Source organism: Geotrypetes seraphini, chromosome 5 (assembly GCF_902459505.1).
Source record: "Geotrypetes seraphini chromosome 5, aGeoSer1.1, whole genome shotgun sequence".
In the NCBI taxonomy this organism is placed as follows: Eukaryota; Metazoa; Chordata; class Amphibia; order Gymnophiona; family Dermophiidae; genus Geotrypetes; species Geotrypetes seraphini.
In genome coordinates, this window is record NC_047088.1 from 63,388,839 (window position 1) to 63,416,825 (window position 27,987).

Consider the following 27,987-nt stretch of genomic DNA (forward strand, 5'->3'; position numbering starts at 1 on the left):
CCCTGCCTCACGTGTGCCCCCTTCCCTTTCCACGTACCTTTTAAACTTCACCAGCATGAGCACTGCAGCGTGCCCACATTGGTGTTGGCTCGTTCTTTGACGTCACTTCCTAGGTGCGGGTCCCAGAGAGAGAGCCGATGATGATGCAGGCAGCAACCTTGTGCCGGGGAAAGTAAAAAAAAGGTACAGGGGGAAGGTAAAGGGTGCACGGCAAGGAAAGGAGCAGGGGGCGAAGAAGAGGAGGGGGGACGCGCCCTTAGGAAGGCCGCGCCTGGGACAGACCACACCCTCTTACTACACCACTGCAGAGAGGATAAAATATTTCTGCTTTTCATATAAATCACGTCTAAAAAGGAACCTATATGGTATCAAAAAGCTCATGTACACTGGACTGCCCTATTGCTGCCAACAAAAAGCATTAAAATCTTCAAGGAATGAAACCCAAATTATTTCATAAATAAACAGTACCAAAGCCTCCCAAAATTCTGCAATGCCTGCTGTTGCTAACACCAGAAGACCTTAAGCTGATTTACCGCATTACATTCAATCCTACATTGTTTCAGTCTCTTTACTGATATTATAAAAGCCATGTTACAATAAGATCAGTATCAATGCATTTTCTTTATTTAGTTCATCTTTGATCTCCTTTTTCTAGCCCCAGAAAAGCCAGAGCCAGGATTCTGGTGCCAAGAACATCCGCTGACAATCACCTAGGGTTTTATCAGCTTTTTATTTTTTAGCAGACCCACCCTGGGCTCTGCAGCAAGTCCACACTAAAGAATGACACAGGGACAAATTTGCCCCTGAACCCCTGGGATTGATATATATCCCCATGAGTTTTGTCCCTGTTCCATCCCTGTCAGCTCTGTCCTCATCTGCACAGTATTCGAGGCTTATGCAGATGAGGACAAAGCTGGCAGGGACAAGGACAGAACTCACAGGGACGGGATGGGGCTGTAGATAGATCCTACAGGGACATTCTCTAGACCATTCACTAAGACTAAGGCTTCCTTTAGAACTCTGCACCAGAGGTTCCAAATCCAGCCACCAGATATCACATTCACTGATGATCATGATTCTCTCCCTTCCAGGGACTGAGAACACTGGCTCCAGTCCTCAGCACTCCTGAGTCCAGTCAATGCAGAATGCACAACACCTGATCTTGGAATTCAATCAGTGACTCAGCATAAAGGTGCACAGATCTGTTACTCAACCACCAGCATGCCAGGTTGAATTCATTTTTAGTATCCGAGATATACCAAGTAGTTTATCTAAAAATTTCTGTACCGCTCATACTGATTTGCCGAACTGAGCGGTGTTGCTACTTTGAGCTGTCCAAGGCCAATCAGGTAAGGCAATGCCCCCATTTTGTTGTTCATAGTTGCAATCAGGGATATACACTGGGCTTTACTAAACAGTGGTAGAGGTTTCTACCCTGGGCCAGCAAGTTAAATGTTACGACACTCATAGAATTCCTATGAGCATCGGAGCATTTAACTCACTGGACCACAGTAGAAACCTCTACCGTCGTTTAGTAAAAGGAGCCCATAGAAAATTCTTAAAGAAGGGCAGGCTGAAATAATGATGATGTGAGCAGAGCAACTACATTCCACCACGAGGAACACAGAACACTATGGTCTCCTGCACCTGCCCACTCCTATTATAAAACGGTTAAACTTCTGTGACTTTCTTCTACAGCATGTTTCTTAACATCTGTGAAATATACAGAAAAATATTTTAAGGTCAACTGTGATAGTATCAGAATCGTTACAAAGCAATGATGAAACCTGCCAGGCATGCTGTTTAAAAACTTGTTCCAATATACCAAATAAGCCTTTAAAGAGATTGCAGGGTGACATTTGGGTACAGCTGCTTTCATACGGACCATTGGTTCTTCAACAAGCAGAAGCAAAATATATTTTTTTAAATTAGGGTTATTTATTCTGTTGGTGTTTTGTGAACAAAATTGGTCATTAGCAAATAGCAATACAATGTCTTTGCCTATTCTGTACATCTTCAGTTCAGTTCATGCATACCTACAATTTGTCAGCCTCCTTCACTTCTATTGGAAAGGGCTCAGTGAAGCATTTCACTGTAACGTGGTTGTTTTTTTTTAACCATGTTTTTTCCCCCCATAGGGATACAAACTTGCTTATGTCACTCAGCCTTTTAATTCAGGCACTGCCAGGACTCTAGCACTCTTTTCTCCCTAACCTAAGCAATAAACATTTTGGATCAGTACAATCTAGATAATAGTAAATGAAGAAATGTTACAAATTCACAGATGGAATATAAATTCCAAGGTGACCAAAGTCAATTAGTCCATTAACAGAAGATGGGTCATGCTTTAGTCATGGAATTCCATATACTGTACTGTATATGTACAAGCGGCATGTATAATTGATATTATATAATATGTATGTAATTACTAGGACTCACATGTGCCACTTATATAACTTCGGTTTCTCTGATTAGTGGAAAATACACACTCTATACAGTGGAAAGAAATAGAAAGGCACAAAGTAAGGATGGTTAGTTGTTACCTCTGCCTTGGTTCTGTTCTGCAGTAGCTGCTCCAAGTATAGATCAGACAGTGCCGTCCGCATGCTGTTCATACTTTCAAAGGCTGCTGCTGTCTCATTCTTGTTGGACTTCAGCGTCATTTTAACCCCTTTGCAATGATTCTGATTATGCCACTTTAATGACTCCCCTTGCAATGATTCTAAATATTCTACAGTACTTTAATTACTCCCTGTCTCCAAGCTTCTGGCTTCACTCCTGCCCACCACAGCAGACAGCTGTGCATCTGCTTTCTCTGCAGCTGAAAGGAGGAGAGAAAGTAGACATAGGCAAACTAGGTACTGCCTTGGACCCACATATTTAAGGGGGGGGGGGGTGTCCCTGCCAAATTTGCTCAGTATTCAGGTGGCTATGATTGCTGTCTGGATTTTTTCAGGATTTTTTAAAAAGAAGTCAATTAAGTGTCTCCAGCCAGAAAGATGGCTAAGTCTGTGGATTTTTTTTCCTTCAGATTTTAACCCAATACATCTCTCAATGCTCCCCCCCTTCCACTACAGAGGGTATGGTAGACTCCAGCCAATGGGAAGACTTCTAGTCACAGAAAGGAGGGTATGAGCAGCAAAGACTGGAGGGGGGGAGTTCAGCATAGGGTCTTTAAAAAGAATCAGTGGAACTAGTGAATGGTTTAGGGTGGGGACTGAAAAGGATTAGGAGAGAATGGGGGAAATTTGAAGGTTTTGCTGTCAGTTGAGGAAAAGAATTGGCAGCAAATGCCAGACTTTGCATGATGGTGAGAGACCCAGTGGGGGGGGGGGGGGTAGGGGCACTACCTGGAGCAGGGCTGCCCAAGTCCGGTCCTCGAGATCTACTGGCAGGCCAGGTTTTCAGGATATCCACAATGAATATGCATGACAGAGATTTGCCTGCACTGTCTTCTTGGTATGCAAATCTCTCTTATGCATGTTCATTGTGGATAGCCTGAAAACCTGGCCTGCCAGTAGATCTCGAGGACCGGACTTGGGCAGCCCTGACCTGGAGCATATGAGCAAAAGGACAGCTTTAGAAAAGCGAGCTAGGGAGTGCATACACTTGTTTGTTTCTGTGTCTCTGGAGAGAACAGTTTTATATAAATAAAGCTTCCTTTTAAAAATCTGGGCTGGAATGAAAAGGTTCATTGGTACCTCTGCACATGGAGGAAAGTTTTGAGCCCAAGGAATTTACCCTGGTAACTATTAAGTAGGCCTTTTACTAAGGTGCGGTAGCCGATTTAGCGTGTGCTAAATGCTAACAGGTCTATAGGATATAATGGGCGCATTAGCGTGCGTTAAATGGCTAGCACGCCTTAGTAAAAGGACCCCTAAATTACTTGGACAAATTCCTTGTACACTGCCTAATCCTGCTTCCACTCTGCCTTTTGCCTTTCAGAAGCTTTCAAAAGACCACCTAAATATTTCATTTTGCTTATTCCATTTGTGAACCTTTCTTCACTTCTATAACTTTGTAAATCTGTATCATACATATCGGGGCTCAGTTTTGTTTTTTTTAAAGATAGATGTCCAAAAAAAAAGCATAAACCAGCTCTTGGACATCTTACTACTATCAATTACTTCGATAGCACTACCAGACGTACGCAGCGCTGTAGAGAGTCACAAAGAAGACAGTACCTGCTCAAAAGAGTTTACAATCTAAACAGACAAGACAGACAAACAAACAGGATGTCATGGATACAGTTAAGGGGAACAGTTAATCTGCTGGCTGGATTGGAGGGCAGTGGAGAGCAGGGTTATGGATTGAAGGCTATAACAAAAAGGTGGGTTTTCATCCTACGTTTAATCAAGGGAAGGGAAGGGGCTTGGTGTACAAACTCAGGTAATTTATTCCAGGCTAGATGAAAGGAACAAAGTCTGTAATTGGCAGTGGAGGAGAAGGATACAGCTAAGAGCAGCTGATCTAAGGAATGGAGTTCTCTGGGGGGGTGTATAAGGAGAGAGAAGTGAGAAATATTGAGGGCCAGCAAAATGAACACACTTGTAGGTCAACAATAGGAGCTTGAACTGTATGCGAAGGCGGATAGGGAGCCAGTGATGTGATTTAAGGAGAGGGGTGACATGAGTGTAGCGAGGCTGGTAGAAGATGAGTCATGCAGCAGAGGTTTGCACAGATTGCAAGGGGGAGAAGCGTCTCTTACTAGTCAAATTGTCCAAGTGGGCATTTTCAAAACTGACTTTTTAGACGTCTTTCTGGTCATTTTGTCTCCAGTGCATCTAAATCTTAAGAGGGCATGTTTTGGGCGGGATTAGGGCGGACGTAGGACTTGGATATTTTACAGCGATAAACATTTTACAAAAAGACCAGGGCACAATTTGGATGTTTTGGGCTAGACTTGTTTTTAAAATAAATAAGGGCCAAAAAAATACCCAAACTGACCAGATAACCACTAGAGGAATGGAAATATGACCCCCCACATACTTCCCCATTGGTCACTGATCCCCCTCCCACCCCCCAAATATCTACATGAAACGGTACATACCTAGTAGAGCCTTATGTAGAAGATACTATGGCCTAACAGAGTCATAATAGAGCTGCAAGCAAGTCTCTGGAGTAGCCTGGTAGACAGTGCAGTGGACTGTAGAGAAGGAGACTCAGCCCTTATGCCATCCTAATTAGTACACCCACCAAAAACCCACTGTACCGTCATATAGGACGGTGACACCTGCAGGCATAAGTAGAGTTACCATATGGCTCCAGAAAAAGTTGGACGGATTGAAACATCTGGGTTTTACTTCCACTGAAAGTATTCCAGGCTGTGGGAAGAAAGGGAAGGAGAAGGCTGAAGGTAGACTTGGCAGGAAGCTCCTTCTACAGGCTGCTGGCTTAGGAGGAAGCTGGGAGTGAAGAGGAGGCCTATAGCAAGTGTTTCCCATGAACCCAGAAGTGCCTCTGAGAGCAGAGAGATGAGGAGCTGAGTCATTTGGAATGTGGGCCATTCTGTTTCCCGAATTTCATATGCTAGGTGTTCAATCTCTTCCCGCAATTCAGGAGTTGCAGAAATCCAGACATTTTTCTGAGCATGTGCTCCTCCTACCTTAGAGAGTGAGTTAGAACCCCCTACCATTTCAATTTCTGCAAGCAATCCATGCAGAAGTCTTTTGAATTGCTCTGCTTCTTTTTCGCTTAAAGTTAATCTTTTTCGGTAGCTTCAGTGCCTTGAGATCCCTTTCCAGTGGTCCTCTGTTGGAGGAAAGGACTCAGTTCCGTGAGTCCGGACTACTGCTTCATGGAGAAACTTTGGTGGATCTGTGGAGCCACCCTGCCGTGTGCCACCATTCTTTGAGTTGGAGTCCATTTCCCCTGGGAGTTTGCCTGCCCGTTGGGACCAGCTGAGCCCAAGAGACTCTGGGAAGAAGACAGGCTGGATGGGAAAGCAAGCAGAGGCAATTATGGGCAGGGAGAAGCTATAGGCAAGCCCTGGCCATGAGTGTGAGAGGGCAGACTGGAGGAGACTGAGAGAAAGTTGGGCTGAAGGGAGAGACAGTCTGGGAGATCCAGTGAGCTCAAGATGGAAGAAAGAGCCCTATGGCAGAGGACAAACAGGCAAGCCCAGACACTGGAAGGAGACGCAGGATGAGCCCAGGCAAGAACCAGCAGGAGAGAAGCTGCAGGTGAACCCTTGGGAGCTGAGGAGTTGGGGGTCAAAGATAGAGTCTAATTGAGAGAGAAAGAGAGTGGGACTCAGGAGTTGTAAGGGCAAGCCCAGACAGGAACCAGCAGGAAAAAGCTACAGGTGAGCCCTGAGGGGAGTAAGAAGGCTATAGGAGAGAGCCAGGTTGCTGATGAAGAGAGTTGCAGGAGAAAAAGAGGGAGGTGAAAGAGCTGAGACCCTGGCTGCTGAAGAAGAGAGCTACAGATTAGATCCTTTGGAGAACGAGAGAGAGAAAAAGCCCATGTGAGCCAAGAAGAGCCCAAGCAGCCGCAGCCTACCCTTGGTGTACACATTTGTTTATCTGCCCAGAAGAGGCCTGTTGGTGTGAGTGTCTGCATAATCGCATAATCAAAAGTTAAAAAAAAAAAAATCCAGGAACACTGAATACTCAGTGAAATATGTTCAGAATATGGGCATGTTTAGAGACTAGATGTCCGCGCATGATAATGGAAAGTGCAGTGATCTGAGTTGGGTGTATCCCAAGATGACAATAATTAGACCTGTTTTAAAAGTGAATAAGGTGAGTCCCAGACTGTCTTTTGACCCACTAGCAATCTGATTGTGTTGGAGAGCTAGAGCTGAGCGTTTATCTGAATAACTGCAGAGTTACTGAGTGCTAGATTGACTGTCTGTTTGTGTCCCTGTCTCTGCCTTAACCTAACTTGCCCTGCTTCTCTGAATGAACCATTTCTCACCCCATGCCCATACCTCACAGACCCCTGCTATCCCACCTCCCCACCTCTCCTACCTGAATACATGTCTCTCAATCTCTCCACCTCCCTTCCATTTCCACTCATTCACTCACCTTGCTCTCTCTTGTTGTGCTGTGTCTTTCTGTCTGTCCTGTGTGCCAGGAGCTGCAGAGTGAGTGCAGATTATCTTACTTGTGTCTTTCTGAGGGGGTGGGCTGACTGATTGAAGACTGCTGTTGCTGGCTGTATCTGTGATAATGAGTGCCTGGGGGCTGTCTGTCTAGGGAGGGGAGCACAATCTTTGGTAGGTGATGGTAGTTAGTGGGGATAATGAGCTACATCTGTGGTGGTGGGTCATGGGTAACGTGACCATTTATTTTTTCTTCCTCAAAATGGGACATCTACTAATTTTCAGTCCTGCCCCCAATCCTACCCCAGCCCCGGCCCCAATCCCGCCCTAGCTCCACCCCCAATTTCTTCCATTCATTTATTAATTCATAATGGTTACCATAATTTTTTTTTGTAAAAAAACACAAAGCACACTGTATGCAGAGAAAATGTTAATTATCATTTATATTCAGGGGGTTTTCAAAGAGGACAATATGCAATGTCACCTCAGTAACAACTATAGAAAAATAGACAAATATAGTGCAAAATATAGACAGCAGATATAAATTCTCAAAACTGACACATTTTGATCACTGAATTGAAAATAAAATCATTTTTCCTACCTGTTTGTTGTCTGGTGAGTCTCTGGTTGCACTTCCTTCTGACTGTGCATTCTTTCTTTCTTTCTGTCTTTCTCGCTCCCTGCCCCCCTTTCTTTCTCCCTGTCCTTCTTTCTCCCTGTTCCCTTTCTTTCTTTCTGTCTCTCTCCCTGCCCCTTTCTTTCTCTCTCCCTGCCTCCCCTTTCTTTCTTTTTTTTTTCTCTCCCTACCCCCCTTTTCTTTCTTTCTTTCTTTCTTCTCTCCCTACCCCCTTTTCTTTCTTTCTTTCAAACCACAAATCTCTCCCCTGTTGCATCTTTGAAGAACATTAAGCCCAGAGCAGGGCTGCTGCTCGCATTCAGGGCCATATTTCCTATTTGCAGAGGGCTTGGGCACCTCCCGCAGCTTGTTGGTGTTGAGCAACAGCTCCTCCAGGCTGCAGCTGTAGCGGTAGATCTCGTTAAGCACAGCCTGCAGAGAGCAGTGCCGCTGGTCCACCGACTCCACATGCCAGTTGCAGCACCAGAGGGGGATGCACTTGAGCATGGTGATGGCTGCCGCTGCCGAAGCCCGAGCCACTCACATCCAACGTGCGGACGGGGGCCCCTCCTCACACCGTGGCATAAGCCGGTGCCTCCTCACACCGCGGCCTAAGTCCCCGGGACGAACACTAGGCCAGGGCCATTAGGAGAGGAGGGAGGGGGGCGGTCCTGTCAGGGGACAGGGACTGTGACTGAAGCAAGCATTCGAGCTGAGGTACCCAGGGCGCTCAGCGCTCCCCGCGCATTCTCTCTCAGCCTTCACAGGCTGCCACTCATGCCAGCAGGGAGAAATCCCAGGCTCCTTTTGGGCACCCTGCACGTTGTCCCCAAGCATAGCTTCAGGACGCCGAAATGTCCCATTTTCAAAAAGAGAGCAACCAGACTCTAGTTGCTCTCTTTCTGAAAATGGGACATTTCGGTGTCTCAAAGCTGTACTTGGGGACAACGGGACAGGGTACCTAAAAAAGGGATGGTCCCGTACAAAATGGGACGTATGGTCACATTAGTCATGGATGGAATTAATGCACTGATGGTGGCTGAAGTTCTGCTGCAAGAGGAATAGAGAGATCATGGAGGGCCCTGCGGGAGATACTCCCGCATGAGTCTTCAGGGCTTTCTCCTGTTTCCTAGACCTCAGAGACCAGCAATGTATAAATAGATACTGCTTTGATAGAGCAGCTATACAGGTCTGTCAGCAGCTGAAACCCTCTCTTGCAGGCATGTACACATAGGAAGAATCTCATACCTGTCCACCTCAAGGTCACCACGTCCCTCACATTCCTAGGCACTGAAAGCATTCAGTCTGTCCTAGCAGCCAATGCAGGACTTACCCAGCCTGCAATCTCAAACTGCCTCAACCAGTTCCTAAAAGCCTTCTTCAACCACACCCATGACTAACCTTCCCTACCACTCCTCAGACCCTACAGAGAAGAATGGGTGAGTTCTACACAATAGCCCACTTCCCCTTGGTCATAGGTGTCATAGACTGCACACATGTCACACTTAGACCCTCCCCCCCAGGTAGGGTTACCAGATGTCCAGGAAAACCTGGACATGTCCTCTTTTTAGAGGACTGTCCAGAGAGATTTCCAAAACCTAGCAGTTTGTCAGGGTTTTGCAAGGCCCCGAGCTTGGGCCTGCGTCGGAAGGGCCTCTATACACACACAGATATCAACATGATGACATCACATGCATGTGCATGATGTCATTGCGTTGACATCCGTGGATATGCACAGGCCCTCCAGACGCAGCCTTGAATTTGGGGAGACACAAGATTTGTGTGGGGGTGGGGATGGGGATAGAAGGGGGCAGGGCTGGGGTGGAATAGGGTAGGCCCTGGTGTCCTCTTTTTTTTAATGAGGAAATCTGGTAACTATGCCCGGATGGACAAGGCCATCTACAGAAATAGAAAAACATTCCATTCAATAAATATGCAATTTGTGTCCAATGTCCGTGGGAAACAGTACATGTGTGTGCCCGATAACCTGGCTCTACCCACAATGCCTACATTTTACAGCATTCTGAAATCTACAGGAGAGTGACCCTTGAGGGGCCCCTTCACCTCTAGCCTCCCTATTATCCTCTCAAGCAATCCTTCCCTGTCGTCTCCCACAAATCTCCCCCTTCTGCAGGTCAACTGGAGCTGACAATTTTCCCCTCTCTCTTTGCTTCCCTCCCGCTGTCTGCAGCAAGCCTAGCTAATGTCCCCCATTGTGCACCCCGAAAATGCCACAGAAGTGGACTACAATAGGCAATACAGGAGCACCAGATCCATCCGAGTGACCCTTGGATCAGCTCAGGAACAGATTCAGATGTCTCAACTGTTTGAGTGGGGAGCTCCTCTATCAACCTGAGAAGGTGGCTCATATATTTATAGCTTGCTGCATGCTCCGGAAAAGGCAGCCCTTCCAAGCCATATATGCAGCAGCCACCAGATGCAGAGAATAAGGAGCTCTACATTTCCCAAGATACTCTCAGACAATTCTATTGTTTCTATGCAAGCACCTCCCAGCCTCTATTTTATTGAACCCTGTCCCCATCCTCCTTTACCACCCTATACTGATCATCAACAGCAAGAGGATACAGCAGAAGCATTTTGTACTGCATATACTCCCCTCTGTTGCCTGGTGCCTGACTGCTGCTTTGACACTATACCTGTGTGGTTCAAAGCAGGAGGAGAGCCCTAATTTAGAGAATGACACGGAGACAAATGTTTCTCCGTCCCCGCAGGAGCTCAATTTCCCCGTCCTGTCTCCTCAAGTTTTGTCACAGTCCCTGTCCCTGCCCCGTTCCTGTAAGCTCTGCCTTAACCACACAATCCTTGAACACATGATTTTAAAGTGTTTGAGGCTTGTGCAGATGAGGACAGAGCTTGCAGGAATGGGGCAGGAACAGGAAAATAACTTGCCGGGATGGGAAAATGTGTTCCTGTGGGGGCGGGGAAAAATTTGTCCCCTTGTCATTCTCCACTCTGAATGACAAAGGCCTGATGCACCACTACTGTCTTCACCCTACCAGTCATTGCAGAAGGAAGGGGTTTAGGAAAGGACGTTGAAATGCTTTACTAGATAGCTGCTGTTTACTGGACACAGCTTGGCCCAGGTTTCTGACAGCAATTCTGTAAAAAGGGTTAGATTTTGCAATTCTTTCAAAGGTCCCTGGCTAGAGTTGTGTTTAGAGTTGTCTTATTAAGAGGAAGTCACTCATTGTATTTAAGGCATCAGTGAAAGATCACATGAGGTTCGCAGGTTCTGGGGAAGGTTTGTTGAAGAGACTACAGCCAGTGCTGAACACTGCAGTTGGGGTGATATTTTCGATCTCTGAATATGACAGAATTATATCATACATTATTAAATGATACAAACAAGGATAAATTTTAAGGTTTGTGTGACAAGTTTTTAATATTTTATATGGTCAAGGACCATCATATCTGCTGGAAATAGTCTCCTTATCTGTAGTTAGATCAGGACATGCTTTAAGGAGGCATTTTTACCTTCAATTTCCCTCCCCAAAACAAATTAGGTAGTTTATGCAATGGAATGCATCTTTTTATTATTAGGAACCTCTAATCTGGAATGAGTTACTGTTTTCGATTAGATCAGAATTTGTTATATGGCTTTTAGGAAGCTTTAAAAAACATTTTTATTTATGAAATGTCTATCTTGAATTAGATTATGATTTGTGTCTATTGTACTGTATTTTAAGGTAATATACTATGTTAAACTGGGTTTGTTTCCGGAATTTATTGTGATCCACCATGAACTCATTAGGTCTTTGGCGGAATACAAATGGTAATGTAGTGTAATGTTAAAGCAGGTTAAAAAAACTGGTGTCAAATGCACACTCTTCCAGAGTCAATATAGTTGCTAGTCAAAATATGCATTCCACCAGACAGACTATAAGAGACCCCTAAAATGGGCCACCTTTAGGAACAGCTATATAAAACTGTATTTATAGAAAAAAATAATCTTCTAAATTACACTCTATCTTGAACCCAAGATAGATTAAGCAGATAATAAGTAACCAGATAAAATAAATAAAATTAAATACTCTTAAAGGGAAGCTAAATACCCCCCCCCCCCTTTTACAAAGCCGCAGAAGCTGTTTTTAGCACAGGCCGGCGCGCTGAATGCTCTGCACTGCTCCTGACGCTCATAGGAGCTCTTTGTAAAAAAAGGAGGGGTAAGCAGGCTAAAATCTGGAAGAAATTTTAAGCAAGCACAAACTGTAATTTTCAGTTGTAAGTTAAATAAAATGTAAAAGAATAAGATTACATCAGAGGAAAAACACAGCAAGCATCTACGGCAAATATTTTATTGAATTAGTTCCAATCTGATGGTTCATTTCTAATATTTTTTTTTTAGTCAAGATAACTTTCTTCATATTATTAATACCTCCCAGCATGGTGATTGAATAGAAGTAGGACATTCTTTACAGATGTCGTTAATTTTCACTGTTTGAAATGTTTTTTATTATTCAAAAATAAAAAAGAGGAAACCACATGGACAGTTTCTCTATCTCATGAAAATCAGAATGAGCTGAGTTCCTGTGATCTCTTTATTTGGCAGGGACATCCCAAGCGATCCTAGGAGGGAAAATAATTATGTCAGAGACCTGAAAAAAACAAATCCAAGAAAATGAGATCAAGGGAGACAGGGACAGCATTATTGCAACAAGGTCAACCAGGGCAGAATAATCCATTTCTGGGCCTCCTATATTCACTGCATTCAGGGACTTATAGCTTTGTTTTATTGGAAACTACATAGAAAAATGAAGACAGGCAAATACCATCTGTAAGATATTCAAAGCAATTTAAATGGCCCATAGAGGCTTCTGGCCATTTATATTGCTGGACCATGGCTAACCACAAATATTCAGCAGCAACTGCTTAGTGCTACTGAATATTTTCAGTTAGCACCTGAGCCACAACTGGTGATGAATGGTGGGATGCACCAGGGAGGGGCCTAAGGCCCCGATTGTCCAATAGTGGGGTGGTCTAAGGGATTTGACCAATTGGAATGTTAGGCCACTCCCAGTGCATCCCAGAATGCACTGTGAGAGAAACCTAAGATTCCAGTTGGCCCAGGTGCCAAAGGCCCCTCCTATGGTACTTAGGAGGGGTCAAGGGGGGGGGGCTTAGTGGGTCAGGTGCTGGTGTCTTGGGTGGTCCCTCCTGCCTAGGGATGTCTCGGGGGGGGAGTTTCGATGTCTCAGGGGGTGGGGGGTGGAGGGGGCTCCGGCAGGAGGAACTAGGCATTTCTCCTACCAGGGAATGTCTCAGGGGGTGGTTTTGTTTTGTTTGTTTTTTTCAATATCTCGGGGGAGGGGGGGGTTTCTGGCAGGAGGGACTGGGAATCCCTCCTGCAGGGGATGTCTTCGGATGGTGGTGGCAGGAGGAATTGGGCACTCCTCCTTCCACAGACATTCGTAGAGAGGCAGTCAATGGAAGAGTAGTGGGTGCCCTAGACAAACCTTCCACCCCCACTCAGTTACCTTCCAGATACCCTCTTTCCACCAGGAATGTTAATTAAACTCATCAGTTATGATCATCACAAATGTTTAAGTATGTACTGATGCTTCTTTGAGTTTGTGTGGCTATCAGGACCTGCTGTTTTGCTTTGACTGCTCCTGCTCTTTGTTATCCCCAAGAAACTGTTGTCCTAGTTAACCTCCTAATCTTGCCTAGTGGTTGGGCCGGCATGAGAAAAGGGAGGGAGAATAAGACGAATAATGATACTACCAGAGATGAGGATTTGTTTTTATCCAAAAGATGTTATTCCTGTTAAGAAAGTTAAAACCAAACTCCTTTCCTTCCTGTGTTGTACAAATCAAGGCCTCAGCTCCTTTAAGTGAGGTATGCTTGTTTCTGTAGAACACTTACGTCATAAAGCAGAGAATAAGCATCACCATTATGCCAATAGGGAGGGCCAGGATGGCTGCCCGTGGGAGGGACATCCGTAGATGGTCCAAGAGATCTTTCAGGAAGTTCCTTAACCAGGATTGTTTCATTCCTACAAAGGTGACAAACAAAAGTTCTGTGTTAGAATCTAACATGGATTATTACAGCGTGCCCAGTGCAGTGTGTGTACATATGAGGAGAGCAGCCAGTGATGGGCAAACTTCACAGTCTATGCCCGAGGAAAGTAAAAGACAGATCAGGTAGGATCAAATGTGTATTTTATATCACATTCATATCATAAGCTATGAGTGGAAGTGCTCTGTATCTCTATGGGGGAGGTGAAGACATCTTAGCAATTTAGCGAGTAAAATGCTGTTAGTAATATTGTTTAATCACAGATTGATGATCAGTGTGACTGATTTGATGACTCTGCAGATATTTATTTGCCATCATTTACTATGTTATTATATTCATCAAGCATTAGATCACAGGTCATACTTTATTTGATATGCTGCCCATTAGTGGAGGTTATCTAAGCGATTAACATACTAACAATACATAATACAAGGAGGCCAAATGCGTGTGAGGAAACATCAGGATTCCAGGTTATACAGTAGTATTACTATCTCAAAATAAATATTGAATTTAATTTACTCAATTAAGGAAATAATCAGTGGGAAAGCCTAACTGATAGAATAGGGCTGTAGCAGGGCTTGCCAGTAAAGTGATGATCATTTAGGAGGGAAACAGAAACCAATATAAACTAGTCTGATGACTATGACCTAAGTATGCAAATGTATACACAACACTTCATTATAATTTAAATAAATATAGCAAGCTGTATTATTCCTGGAAAAAAAATAACCTCAGCTCAAAGCTAGCCTTATTTTTCCTGCCCAGGAGCATTGGACTGCTAACCCACAGCCTGATGCTCCTGGGACACATTTTAAAGAGACCAGACATTACAAAGAATCTTCCTCCTTCCAGACAAATCACAGCCCCAAATGTGGAAGGACGTGTGTGGCGCAGTGGTTGGATCTAGGAGGAGTGTGTGGCGCAGTGGTTGGATCTACAGCCTCAGCACCCTGGGGTTGTGGGTTCAAACCCCGTGCTGCTCCTTGTGACCCTGGGCAAGTCACTCAGTCCTCTATAGCCCCAGGTACATTAGATAGATTGTGAGCCCACCGGGACAGATAGGGAAAATGCTTGAGTACCTGATTGTAAAAAACCGCTTAGATAACCTTGATAAGCGGTATATCAAATCCTAATAAAACTTGAAAACTTGACGCTTGAACAGAGCTCCTTTAGAATCCTTGAAAAAGCCTTTATGTGGCAAAACGGGTACCGTCGGGGCAGGCTAGTGAAAACACTTTCTGTTGTTATGTTTCATTTGAAATGGTCTATATGAAACAACAATAAGTGTCAAACAATACATAGTAACATAGTAGATGACGGCAGATAAAGACCCGAATGGTCCATCCAGTCTGCCCAACCTGATTCAATTTAAATTTATTTTTTTTTTTCTTCTTAGCTATTTCTGGGCGAGAATCCAAAGCTTTACCCGGTACTGTGCTTGGGTTCCAACTGCCGAAATCTCTGTTAAGACTTACTCCAGCCCATCCTCCTCCATTAAGGAGGAGATGGTAATAAGGGCCAAGAATTGTTACCATTACCCATTAAGTTGTGACAGCACATAACCAGTGTTTAATCAAGTGGGTCTGGAGACCCTTTAGTCTTCCTCCTTATATTGGACCCTCTGAAGTGGGGTGTTTTGTCATTGTGGATTTTTCCAGGTTAGCTCACTTCATCATCTTCTATATCCTGTTAGTGGCATATTTTAAAGAGACCAGACATTCCAAAGAATCTTCCTCTTCCCAAAGTCCTCCTCTTTTGCCCTTATATGGCAGTTTAAATTCCAGCAATAATACCATGAAACTATTGCTAGGGGTCGCAAGGACAATTTTGAATCTAGCACCAGCAAGGGCAGAATTGACTGGGGATCACTCTTGCCTTAGAATCCCTAGGAGATATGAAAAAGTAGGCTGGGAAGGGGGACTATGATAAGATGGGGTCTTTAAGGGGAAAGTGGGGGCTCCTAGGGTGGGAAGGAATGAGGTAGACCGTGATCAATTTTCAGAGGATTATGCTCATGAGGAGCTAGCTAAACTAAAGGTGGACAAAACGATGGGGGCCGGATGGTGTACATCGATAGTATTGAAATAATTTAGGGAAGTTCTGGTGGCTCCACTGGCTGACCTTTTCAATGCTTCTCTAGAGTCAGAAGGGGTACCAGAGGACTGGAAAAGGGTGGATGTGGTCCCTCTCTACAAAAGTGGAAATAAGGAAAAGTAGGGAACTACAGGCCAGTAAGTCTGACTTCTGTGGTAAGTAAATTAATGGAAATGCTTTTAAAACAGAGAATAGTGATGTTTATGGCATTCAGTAGATTATAGAACCCCAGGCAACATGAGGACAGTACAGCACAGTTACTTACGGTAACAGGTGTTATCTGGAGACAGCAGGCAGATATTCTCATATGTGGATGACCTCATCCAAAGAGCCCCGGTAAGGACAGTAAAAAAGTTCACCGGCACTTTAAGAATTCAAAGCTTTAATACTGCCCACAGCGCGCATGCTTGAGTGCCTTCCTGCCTGACACCAGCTCACAAGGTCATCAGTTCTGTGCCCAAGCGAAGAAGCCAACTAGGGAAGGTGGGTGGGATGTGAGAATATCTGCCTGCTGTCTCTGTTACGGTAAGTAACTGTGCTTTATCCTAGGACACGCAGGCAGCATATTCTCACATGTGGGACTCCCTAGCTCCAATAAAAGGGATGAAGGGAGAGTTGGGTTCCAAGATTTTAGAAAAATTTGAGTTGCCTTGTAAAGCTAAGACCTAAAGTCTGATGCGAGAGTGCGGAGCCAAGGGAAGGAATCTAATAGAAAAAAATAAAGGAACTTCATGCTCTACTAGAGGTAAATGGAGGATTCCGAGAAAACCTATATGCATGGAGGTTGAAAAATAATAAATGACCTCCTGGAGTCAGTTGAATCCAAATATATGCAAAAAAGACGCAAAAACGCAATAGACGCAAAAAAGATTCAAGAAACAAATAAGAGAGGCTATTAGCTAATACATTTATATGGAGCAGCCGACCCAATGAACAGTTGAAACCAGTCACATCCATATGTGAGAATATGCTGCCTGCTTGTCCTAGGATGACGGGTAGACTTTTACCGTCTGTGTCCCGCAAATAACAAGATGGTTTGGATAGGCTGGTGTGGGCTTTGATGGCAACTCCTGTAGATGGAACTTAAGGACAGTGCCAGGCAGACTTCTACAGTCTATATTCCAGAAATGCCAAAAAAAGGCAATTTAATCATGATTTGATAATAAGTGTGACTGTTTAGAAGACTGGACGGACTGTTCAGGTCTCTTTCTGCCATCATTTCCTATGTTACTATAAAGTTAGGCAACAAGTATGTGTGTAAATGCTGATATTCTACTCATTTATGCAGATATGTGCTTTTTATATATCCTGTTTAGCACTCTATACCCCTATTGATTTGGCAAGTTAATTATTTATTTATTCTTCAAATTTATTTTCCACCTACAACCTAGACGGATTACAATAAAACCAACACAGAATATTTCACATAATCTTCATAACAAAACAAACTGCAACAAGTAACTGCTACTATATCATTCCCTCTTCTAAAATTTCAAATATAAAATCTCACAGACATTTCAATCAAAAAGGAATATTTTGCAACATTTCACTCTAGAAAAAAGCTCGCACAAATAAGTTAGTTTTCAATCCCTTTTTAAAAGGTTTTTAGCTCCCTACATAATCTCAAATGACCTGGCAACCGGTTCCACAATCGTGGACCTGCGACTGTGACTGAAATTGCTGACTGGGGATCTGATTCCTGCCATTTCAGGAAGCAGGTCACTATCTATTAAATGAAAGAGGAGTGGAACGTGGGCGGAACTTCCTGATCTTCAAAGCCAGGACCTGTGCAGGCTTTGGCTTTGACCATTTGGTTATTTTTAAGCCGACTAACACATAGCCGCTTGCGTTGATATTATGACTTAAGTAGCCATGGGTTACTGCATTAAAAATAGGACAGACATTTATGTGGTCCCATTTATTTTTAAGTGCTGAATATCAGAACTTAAGTAGCCAAGTGCTGACTCCACCCCTGGAACACCCCCAAGATAGCCAGCTTGGGATCTCTCAAGATATAACTTGACTGTAGCATACCCCCTCCTTTACTAACGCGGAGCACAGGTTTTAGCGCTGGCAGCGGCGGTAACTGCTCAGACGCTCATAGGAATTCTCTGAGCGTCAGAGCAGTTACCGCCGCTGCCAGCGCTAAAACCTGTGCTATGCATTAGTAAAGGAAGGGGATGAATTGTTTCCTTATATCTTATTTAACCGTACAAACAACATGCCTTGAGGTAACCATCCATTTATCCCAACTGACTCTGAACCATCCTCCTTGTCCCCATCTGCACCTCAACTATACAGTATGTTAAGTTGTATTGTAGAAAATAATTAGCATCATATCTATGCTATCTGAATGTTCTTATTAGGTGTTTCATAAATATTATGCTGATATTATATATCTCTGTAATCTGACTTTCAGAGCTGTTAGACGTGATTATTTATGATACTATTTCATGGTGCGACATAGTGGAGCTGCACAATGCGCAGGAGAAGGCAATGACAAACCACTCCTGTACTCTGCCGTGAAACATCACAGGGTGGATTCCTCACTGTGTGTGTTGTCAGGGGCCGGTAGCTGACTTGGTAGCATAATCCATCCATTTCATCGTAGCCCTATTAGTAAGTTTCAATTTGCTGATTTAAAGTTTACCTAATTTATTGTATTTATGTTTATATTTAGTCATTTTACAATTGTTATGCTATTAACAAAGGACCCCTTTTATCAAGCCGCGTTAGGTTTTTATCACCGACCGCTGAGATAAAAACTCTGACGCTCATAGAATTCCTATGAGCATCGGAGCTTTAACTGCAGTGTCCAGTGATAAAAAAAATCCTAATGCGGTTTGATCAGAGGGGGCCAAAATTGTAAGTTGTATGTTAAACTGTAGCTGCATGTACATGGCCTTGAGTGAATCTCTTCATAAAGGTGGTTAATAAATCCTAATAAATAAATACATAAGTATTTACTTGATACCTCATAGCACTTTAGGGTATAATGATTCACAAACGCTGATGTTTAAATTAGCATTGTTAAATTGTAAATCAATAACCCCCCCTTTTACAAAATTGTAGCACTTTTTTTAGCCGTGGCGGTGACAGCTCCGATGCTCAAAGAATTCCTATAAGTGTCGGAGCTGTTGCCACTGCGGCCAGCACTAAAAAAAAAACACGCTATGGTTTTGTAAAAAAGTGGGGGGGGGGAGTAAGATCTAAAATCTCTTTATTTTAGGATTTGATAATAGATTCTATTTGGTTGTTTATTTTATCTCACTGTATAATATATAAATATCTTGGGATCTGTCTCTGTTTAACAACTATTTGAAGTAATGGCAGAATATAAATTTTGGTATAATGTAATATAATTCTGATCTTGAGGTCATGAGTTTAATAGAAATGTGGCTGAAAAATGGCAAAGAATTTTCTCATGTTTCTAATTGTTTGATTACTTCTTTATCCTGATCCACAAGGAAAGGTGGAGGACTGGCAGTTTTTGGTTGCTGAGGACATTCCAGTGGTAGAAATATCAATTACTTTATTACCTGATGAGTTGATGGTAGCTAAACTTGCATTACTGGTTCCCGTGTAATTATTATCATTTTTACTGTCCGCTGGGTTTAGGGTTGAAATGGTAGAATTGGTGGTAGAAATGTTGATTACTTCATTACCTGATAAGGAAGGTAGAAATGTTGATTACTTCATTACCTGATAAGGAGATGATGATAGCTAAACTTGCATTACTGGTTCCTGTGTACTTATTGGGCCTGATATTGAAACTGTAGTCTGCGGCGATCCTAGATGTTCAGTGCTGGGGTCACCAGTATTGAATATGCAGGTCACAGTTCAGTGGCTCACACTTAGCCGGCAAAGCCGATTTTCATTGGCTGATCAGCAAAGGCTAATGGCCAAAGATGGACTTACTTTTTAGGTGGGTCTGTCTGGCCGCGTGTCTTAACTGGTCAGTTGATGAAAATCGGCGATGATGGGCTCTGTCACATGACATAGCCAGTCACTGGACTAGCTGGCAAGCCCAATGTACTAGTCAGTGGCATAGTAAGAGGGGACAGACCGTCCTGGATGCCATCTTGGTGGGGGTGCTGAAACCTCTCCAGCCCCCCCGTGCCATACTCGCACACTCTGTTCACCGCCCTCCTGTACCTGTACAAGTCAGGTGCTGGAGGAAGGGCGCCTACTGGCACCTAACGTAAGGCACTGTTTATAGAATCTGGCCCTAACTATCTATACAGTATTAGCTGGTGATAAGGGCTTATGTGTACATTTTTGTTAATGGCCATGCAATAATGGCAACTTTAATTGGCACTGGAAAATAGAAAATGGGCTATTTTTTGGCCATACGAAAAGTAGCTTTAGCACATGGAAAGACTCGTGTAAGGGTACGCAAAGGCCACTTTTTTGTGAAAGGGCTCCAAGATGTTGTCTCCTCTGCGAAATGACAATCTTTTCAATTATGTTCTTTAAAATCACTATCAAAATTATTACTACCTGTGAATATATCCTACTGTCAATTTGATCCATTTCCATTTAAATGGATTATATTACCGAATCATGAACTTTACCATTACTATTAATGGTCAATCAAAGTCTGTCTAGTGATAAGGTTCCTACAGGCTGGAAGCATGCAATAGTTTGTCCAGATCCTCCAGTTCCTACTAATTAGAGACCTATTTCTATTTTTTTGTTTGTCGAAGGTTAAACAGCTTACTAATTTTATTAAAGCTTAAAATGTACTACATCCACAACAATTGGTTTTCTGGTAGGGCATAGTATAGGAACAATTTTAACAGCTTTAGTGAACTGGGGTAGATAGGTAGCCTAATAATAGTACTAGGCGGGAGCAACAAGGGCCCAGGTTTAAATTCCACAATAGTTCCTTGTGGTCTTGGTCAAGTTACCTAACCCTCCATTGTCATGGGATGACCAGGAGTAACACAGACGACCTCAACCCACTCAGGGCTTGCCGTTGAAACATCACATTTATGGCAGCTCCATGAGCCACTCACAGCTCACTGCTTTTGGGCAGCAGAGATAAGAGAGAAATAAAGACTTTTTGATCTATATTCAGAGTGATTTAAGCAGGCAGGAGAGGCTACAGCCCTCTTCAATCAAGTTAGCCGCCCAACCACTGATATCAGAAAGCACAGAATCAGACAGGGTCACTGAGAATCATCTCAGACCAGGTGACACTTTGAAGAGAGTGGCATCACAAAGTGCCGACTTGGAAAAAAATGAGCCTCGTACTCTCCAGCTGTACTGCTCTCAATTCACCTCCTCAGCTGCCTCAGAGGTCCAGCATCTTATCTCTCCCCTTCTCTCAAATCCCCTCTCTAGGTTTACTTCCGCTTGCTTTGTAGCAGTTACCAGGTGGCAGCAGTGATTCACATTCACTGCCTGCCACTGGCTGACATCTCTCTATCGCTTCTTGCCCCTGAGGAAATAGGAAGTCATATCAAATAAAACAGGGTGCAGTAAAGAGAAGATGTCTGCCAGCAGCAGGCAGCAAATGCAAATCACTGCCGGCACCTGGTGACTGCTGCAAAGTAAGCAGAGGTAAATTGGGGAACAGGGTTTAAGAGAGAGAGAGACAAGATGCCCGAGAGGGGGAAGCTTGAAAGAATGATGCTTATAGGGAGAGGAGAAAAAGGAAAGGTACTGGACCACGGGATGAAGGAGGGAGCGAGGGAAACATACTTGAGTACCTGATTGTAAAACCGCTTAGATAATCTTGATAGGCGGTATATAAAAACCTAATAAACTTGAAACTTGGAAGCAAAAGGAAAGATGCTAGATCTCAGATGCAGGGGAAGGAATGAGAGATGTAGAAGTTAGAATATTGGGGATAGAGAGAAACATTTTGGCCTAAGGGACAAAGGAGAGAGAGGGAAAGATGGTGGACAGCAGGAGATAAGAAGGAAGAGAGGGAGAAATGCAGGACAGCAGGAGGTAGGAAGGTAAACCAGAGGGAGAGATGTTTGGGGGAGGGGGTTGGAGGAGAGGGGGTGAGAAATGCCGGACAACAAGAAGAAGGAAGGGAATCAAGAAGGAGGGATCTATGAGGGGGGTTGGGGATGGAGAAATGTTGGACAATAGGAGGCATGAAGAGAAGCCAGAAGGAAAGATGTTTGGGGTAGGGAAGGCGAGAGATAAGAAGTTAGAAAACAAGAGGTAGGAAGGGAAAATAGAGGGAGAAATGTTGGATAACAGTCAGTAAGGGAAGCAAGAGGGTGAGATGTTTAAAATAGTGGGTTGGGAGAGATGCTACATAATGGGAAGGAAGAATGTTGGACATTCAGCATCTCTCCAACCCTCTTCTCCCAACAGGAGGCAGAAAGGGAAGAGAGACAGACATCTTGGAATTGGGGAGTGGAAGGGAGAGAGTGTTAGATGCTTGGCAATCAGAGAGAGGAAAGAAAGGAGTGATATTGGACTCAAGGGAGGAAGGAGAGAGGGAAATGAACTATGGGGGAGGATGACAGAGAAGAGAAAGAGAGATGCCAGGCAATGGGAGGTTATAGGATGAAAGAGAGATGGGACAGTGACATGCCAGGGTTCAAGGGTGTGAGAAGGGAAGGAGAGGGAGGAAATGCTGGTGTACAAGGATGGAGCAAGGGATAGGAAAAAAAGATACCAAGAACAGTGGAAACCAGTGGGAAAGGACAAGGGGGTTGTCAAAGAGATGAATGAGAGGAGAATAGTGAGTACAGAGGATAGAAATGTGATAATGGGAAATAGGTGAAAGATGAATGAGAATAGGAGGCTGGGGAAGGGGCAAGATGGGAAAAGGGAGAGCTAGGGGATGAGAGAAGGAGATGAAAAGTTGATAGGTAGATGAAAAGTAGAAAGGAGTCAGGTGAAATATGAGTGGACAGAGGCAAAAAACAAAAAAAGGAAGGAAAGAGCTAAAAAGGGAAAATCAGTATGTCAGAGACAGATATATTGAGGGAACAAGGCAGGAGAAGAGAGAAGAATTGAAAAAGAAACAACAGCCAATGGAAAAGAAAGAAAGACAGGAAAGTAGACGAGTAACTGGAACCAATGTAACAGAACATAAAACCATCCGGCAAATAAAGGTAGAAAAAAAGTGTTTTATTTGGAATTTATTAATTGAAATATGTTAGCTTTGGGAAATATTCATTGTAGATGTCTTTGCACTGTATTCAGTACAAAATAAGGAGCCCCTTTTCAAGTTTTATATTTCATAATGTGCCTAGTAGAGCTTTGTATTGCTATTGCTCAGATAACATGAAAATCTGGATTTTCTTTATTGTATGGGGACTTCATGGAGAAATGTTCTAGATCTGATCTGCATGTTGTGGAGAGGCAGAATATCAGTTCCCATATAACTAATGTTATTATGTAGCTGAGATTTTCTTTTGTTCTCTTTCTGATTTTTCTCCTTGTTGTTTGAGCATCATGTATCTACTTTGTGTTTCTGCAGAAAAGCAGGTTAATGTATGTGTGGCAAGAAACAGAGCAACATGGTTCTTTGAATTTGTCTGGCAGGATCATAAGAACATAAGAAAAGGCTTTCTGGGTCAGATCAATGGTCCATCAAGCCCAGTAGCCCATTCTTATGGTGGCCATCCAGGTCACTAGTACCTGGCCAAAACCCAAGGTGTAGCAATATTCCATGCTACCGATACAGGGCAAGCAGTGGCTTCCCCCGTGTCTTTCTCAATAAAAGACTATGGACATTTCCTCCAGGAACTTGTCCAAACCTTTCTTAAAACCAGCTACGCTATCCACTCTTACTACATCCTCTGGCAACGCTTTCCAGAGCTTAACTATTCTCTGAGTGAAAAAACTTTTTCCTACAATTGGTTTTAAAAGTATTTCCCTGTAACTTCATTGAGTGTCCCCTAGTCCCCTTGACGGAGAGAAAAATCGATCCACTTGTACTCGTTCTACTCCACTCAGGATTTTTTAGACTTCAATCATATCTCCCCTCAGTCGTTTTGCTTTAAACATGGGCAGGGTTATCAGACGTCTGGGAAAACCAGGACATATCCTATTTTTAGAGGACTGTCTGGGTTCCCGGACAGACTTTCCAAAACCCAGCAATTTGACTGGGTTTTGGAAAGCTCCCGAGCTCTGGCTGCGAATGGAGTCCCTGAAGGTCAAGAAAAGGAGACAAGGCTTTTTGGGAGCAGGGCTGGAGGCAGAATGGGGCAGGTTGGAGTTGGAACAAGGTGGGACTGGGGGCAAAACAGGGCTGGGCCATGTGTCCTGGTTTCTGTATAGTAGTATAATATGGTAACCGTAAACATGGGTGACCTGGGCCTAAACGGAGTGGCACGCAAGACTCTGCCATCATTTACTGTGTTAAAGCTACTACCCTCTAAGAAGCTGCTGCCATAGGCAGCTAGCCAGTCTTGCCTAATAGTTGGGGCAGCCTTTGCTCCACCCCTAATTTGGATGCTCAGGGGGAGGGGGCACCAGCTCATCCCTTGCCTCAGGCAGCTGATTGCCTTGAGATTAGGGTTACTATATAGCTCCAGAAAAAAGAGGATGGATTGAGACATCCAGGTTTACTTCCATTGTTTCAAACCCGGATGTCTCAATCTGTCCTCCTTTATCTGGAGTCATATGGTAACTCTACTTGAGCTGCCTCTGCTAGGTAGTATAGCAAATTTTAATAAATGATAAATGATGTGTATCGCTCCCTGCAAAGTATGTATTGTTGAAGATATATGTGCACTTAAAGAATATCACATAGCTAGATTATTGTTATATGTGCATATGTTCACATATGCATAAATGACCAGAATATTGACATTTATACACATACTTGCTGCCTAACTCTATACAGCTCTTTATAGAATTACCTTCCTTATGTTAAAATATGTTATATATATAAAGTTCTCTATTAAATAAATATATATCTAGTGAAATATATCCATATAGTGCTGACTCCATCCTGTGTGATTTTGCATTTTGACAGCTAAAGCCATAATTCAGAATACTTGCGCACTGTTTCCTGTGCTGTGTTTTCTACTTTCAGGTCAAGGGTTGAAGGAAAGACCATGCTCTCCTCCACCGTCAAAAGTCTTCTCAGATTTGCCCTGTGAACAAGCCTCCCTGTGGCACTGTGAAGACTGGGTGAGTGAGAGCTGAGCGGAGATTCTGCGTCAGATGGGCAGAGGGATGGATAGAAGGTCAGAAAAACAAGAAGAACTATAGTTGTTGGCAGGACCATTGCGTTCCGCTGCTGGGCAGCCTCTTCCTCACTTTCTTCTTCGACTTTTATACTCTAAAGATCATTGAGACAGACCACATATTAATTCATACCTTGCATGAGGTTGTTTCCCAAATACTAAAAAGTAGGTTGAGTTCTGAAACATGGTTGATGGTAGAGGATTAATCGGAAAGAAGACAGAGAAAAAAGGCAGAAGGGGCCACAGGATAGGAGCTTCTGTTAAATCCTTCCTGTATTTCAACATATTCTTCTCTTCGCTCCCCTTTTTGTAAAATAGAAATTGTAAACCACTCAGCTAAATTTTGATGGGTGGTATATCAAGAGACTAATAAACTTGAGAGAATGATATAAGAAGCATAGGTATGGGGAATGCTTAAGTGATAAAGGAGCATGGAATGACAAATAGAACAGAAAGGAAGAGGGACAGGATTTATGAGGAGGCAAGGCAAGCAACCAGTAGGGTTGTAGCAAAGACACAGGAGATGGAAGGTTGGAAGTGGTAGAGGAAGGGGTAGAGACATCTGGTTAGGGGGGGGGGGGCTCAAGAAAGAGAATGATGGCTGGGTGGGAGTGAGATACTAGAGATAAGAAGCAAAATATGAGGCAAAGATGGAAATAAGGATTGAAAAATAAAAAATAGATGAGAAACAAAAGAATGAAAGGTGTGATGTGGTAAGTGATGGAAGAAACAGAGCACTGAGATGTGGAGAAATGACAAGGAATGAGGAAGGAAGAGTAGAAGAAAGGAGACCAGAGAAACCAGAAGATGAAACCAGAGGAAGGAGAAGAGTCCAATGTGGGGTAAAAAGGAAAAAGGTCGACATATTTTATATTCCATTTGAAATTCTGATTATGTAGTTTTGAAATGTTGTAAATAATCTAATACATATTTTCAAAATTTTGACTGCTGTTAGTCGACAGTGGCTGTTATTTCTGCAATTTTGTGTGTGGGGGTGGAGAGAGGGGTGTTGTGAAAACTTTAACTTCTTTCTCTGTCCTGCACCCGTTTAACCCCTGCCTTCCTGAAGTGCATTGTTCAAACTTGGGTGGTTTGTATATGCATAATAGAGTTTCTTCTTAGGGGTGGCATGACACATCTTCTACTGTCCCTTCTTTTTCCTGACTGACTTTTATAACATCTCATAGTTACTCAGTAATGCTCTCCCCTATTACCCCTGTCATTCTGGGCAGCCATGTTTGAGGCAATTGGTTGTGATATGCTCACAATCTTTGATACCTCCTCCCCTCCTGGACATGCTTTCAGTGTAAGGAAGAGTGGCAGGGTCACATTTCTGCAAGGATTCTGAACACATGACCATTGACAGTTCTCATCGCAGGTATTGATCAGAGAATGGAGGGGGGAGGAAGGTTCCAAATTTTAAAAATTGCATTGGGCCACCAAAAACCTTGTAACAGTTCTGAGATCAACTCAGATCAGTAATAGCACAATAGACAGGTATAAATACGCAGACAGGGTGGTCTTATCTGCTGAGAACATCTATACTCCCTTTAGCCTCCACAAACAGGAGATATTGAGCTCTTATGCTGGATGGAGGAGTAGGCTTTTATGAAAGAATACAATTTTACTCAGGAAATTTGAGGAAGACAAAGCAAAATGACTGTGAATATACTCACCAAAACTAATAAAAGACAGACAAAACAAAACAAATTAGAAAAAAAATCTGTTAACACCTCAGGAAACCTCCATACAGTCCAACAGATCAGAAGAGCTGCTCACAGATGAATCTGGCAATAGGAAATGAAATCACAAGTTCTGCCAACTCCATCGTGAGTTCTGTCCCTTTTGTGATGTCATTTGGATTGTAAGGTAACTCCATAGCGACAGGAGAAACAACTGTCTGGACTAGCTGTGATTAAGGCAATCAGCATTGTTATTATTTCAGCATCCACACATATTTTCCATTTAATGAGATTTGTGAAAACAATTTTGTACCAAAAGCTTCAATTACATGAATGTTATATAATCACAAAACTTTGCTCTTTGGTCTCCAACTATTGACTCTGTATTGTACCCCAATCATTCTCTCGGGCAAAGCTGAACCATAGTATAGTTTTAGATCTTCTCATCTGATTTACAAATGATTATGAACTTTCTTTTCATTATACAATGTTGTTTAACTTTTTTTTTAAACCGTCTTATTTTTTTGTTAGGGTGAAGTTACTTTTCCTGCTCTGTATCCAGCTCGAGTGGGTTCTCTGAGGTAGCCTTTCGGGCGAAACGCGTCAGAACCCACCGCAGGGAAGCAACTTTGAACACTGCACGTATTCAAGTTTTTTGAAATATAAGTACATTTATTCAATTATTTATTCACATGAAGTTTTTACAACACTTTTCAAAGGACATTTGAACTTGTTAAATACATTGCTTTAACACTATAAGAAACAAACTTCTAACTAACTTTAAAAAGGAGCAATGATAGACATTGAAACACAATTGAAACACAATTGTCCCCGTTTGTGATTTCTATATCTTCAATGGTTCTGAGCTCCTTTGTTAGTTATTTGAAATAGATTGTGTGTTCCTTTATTGTTATATACTGAGTACTTTCTTTTATTTAGTCATTTTGCAAAGAAAGAGCATTTACTGCTGAGTGTGTATTCATTGGTCTAACTGGCTGTCAGTTCCTCTATATGTACTTGGTGTCTAGTAAAAACAGGACCCCTTACATAGATTCAAAATACTTTGCAATTGTTTAAACATTTACCCCCTCTTCTATGAAACCGCGCTAACTGTTTTTAACGCAGAGAGAGCACAGAGAGTCACACCCTGCTCCCGACACTCATTGAGTTCCTATGAGCATTGGGAGCATAATGGTTTTTGTTGATTCAAAATTTGTGTTCAAAGCGCTTTCCTGCGTCTGGACGTGATTGTGAGGTGGAGTGGAGAGGACAATCGGTGTCCAGTGCTGGAGGAAGTGAGAGATGAAAGCGGTTGCGGACGCGACCACTGGACACATAAGGCAC

General features: G+C 43.1%; 1 protein-coding gene and 1 long non-coding RNA gene across 4 annotated transcripts in view; one reads left to right on the forward strand and one right to left on the reverse strand.

The window, feature by feature from the left end:
- MPP1 (membrane palmitoylated protein 1) overlaps positions 1–2,821 on the reverse strand; it is a 122,203-nt gene extending 119,382 nt beyond the window's left edge. Inside the window, exon 1 of the mRNA XM_033945120.1 lies at positions 2,544–2,821. Coding sequence (XP_033801011.1) covers positions 2,544–2,663 — 120 coding nt within the window. The 5' untranslated portion in view covers positions 2,664–2,821. The remainder of the gene's footprint in view (positions 1–2,543) is intronic.
- On the forward strand, positions 84–27,987 carry LOC117360778. 3 transcript variants are annotated; one of them, XR_004539515.1, is made up of 4 exons: positions 84–183; positions 18,211–18,410; positions 24,808–24,905; positions 27,175–27,987. It is a non-coding gene; the product is annotated as an uncharacterized LOC117360778 (long non-coding RNA). The 3 variants fall into 3 exon arrangements; XR_004539514.1 differs by lacking the exon at positions 84–183 and adding an exon at positions 1,229–1,349; XR_004539516.1 differs by lacking the exon at positions 84–183 and adding an exon at positions 15,874–15,946.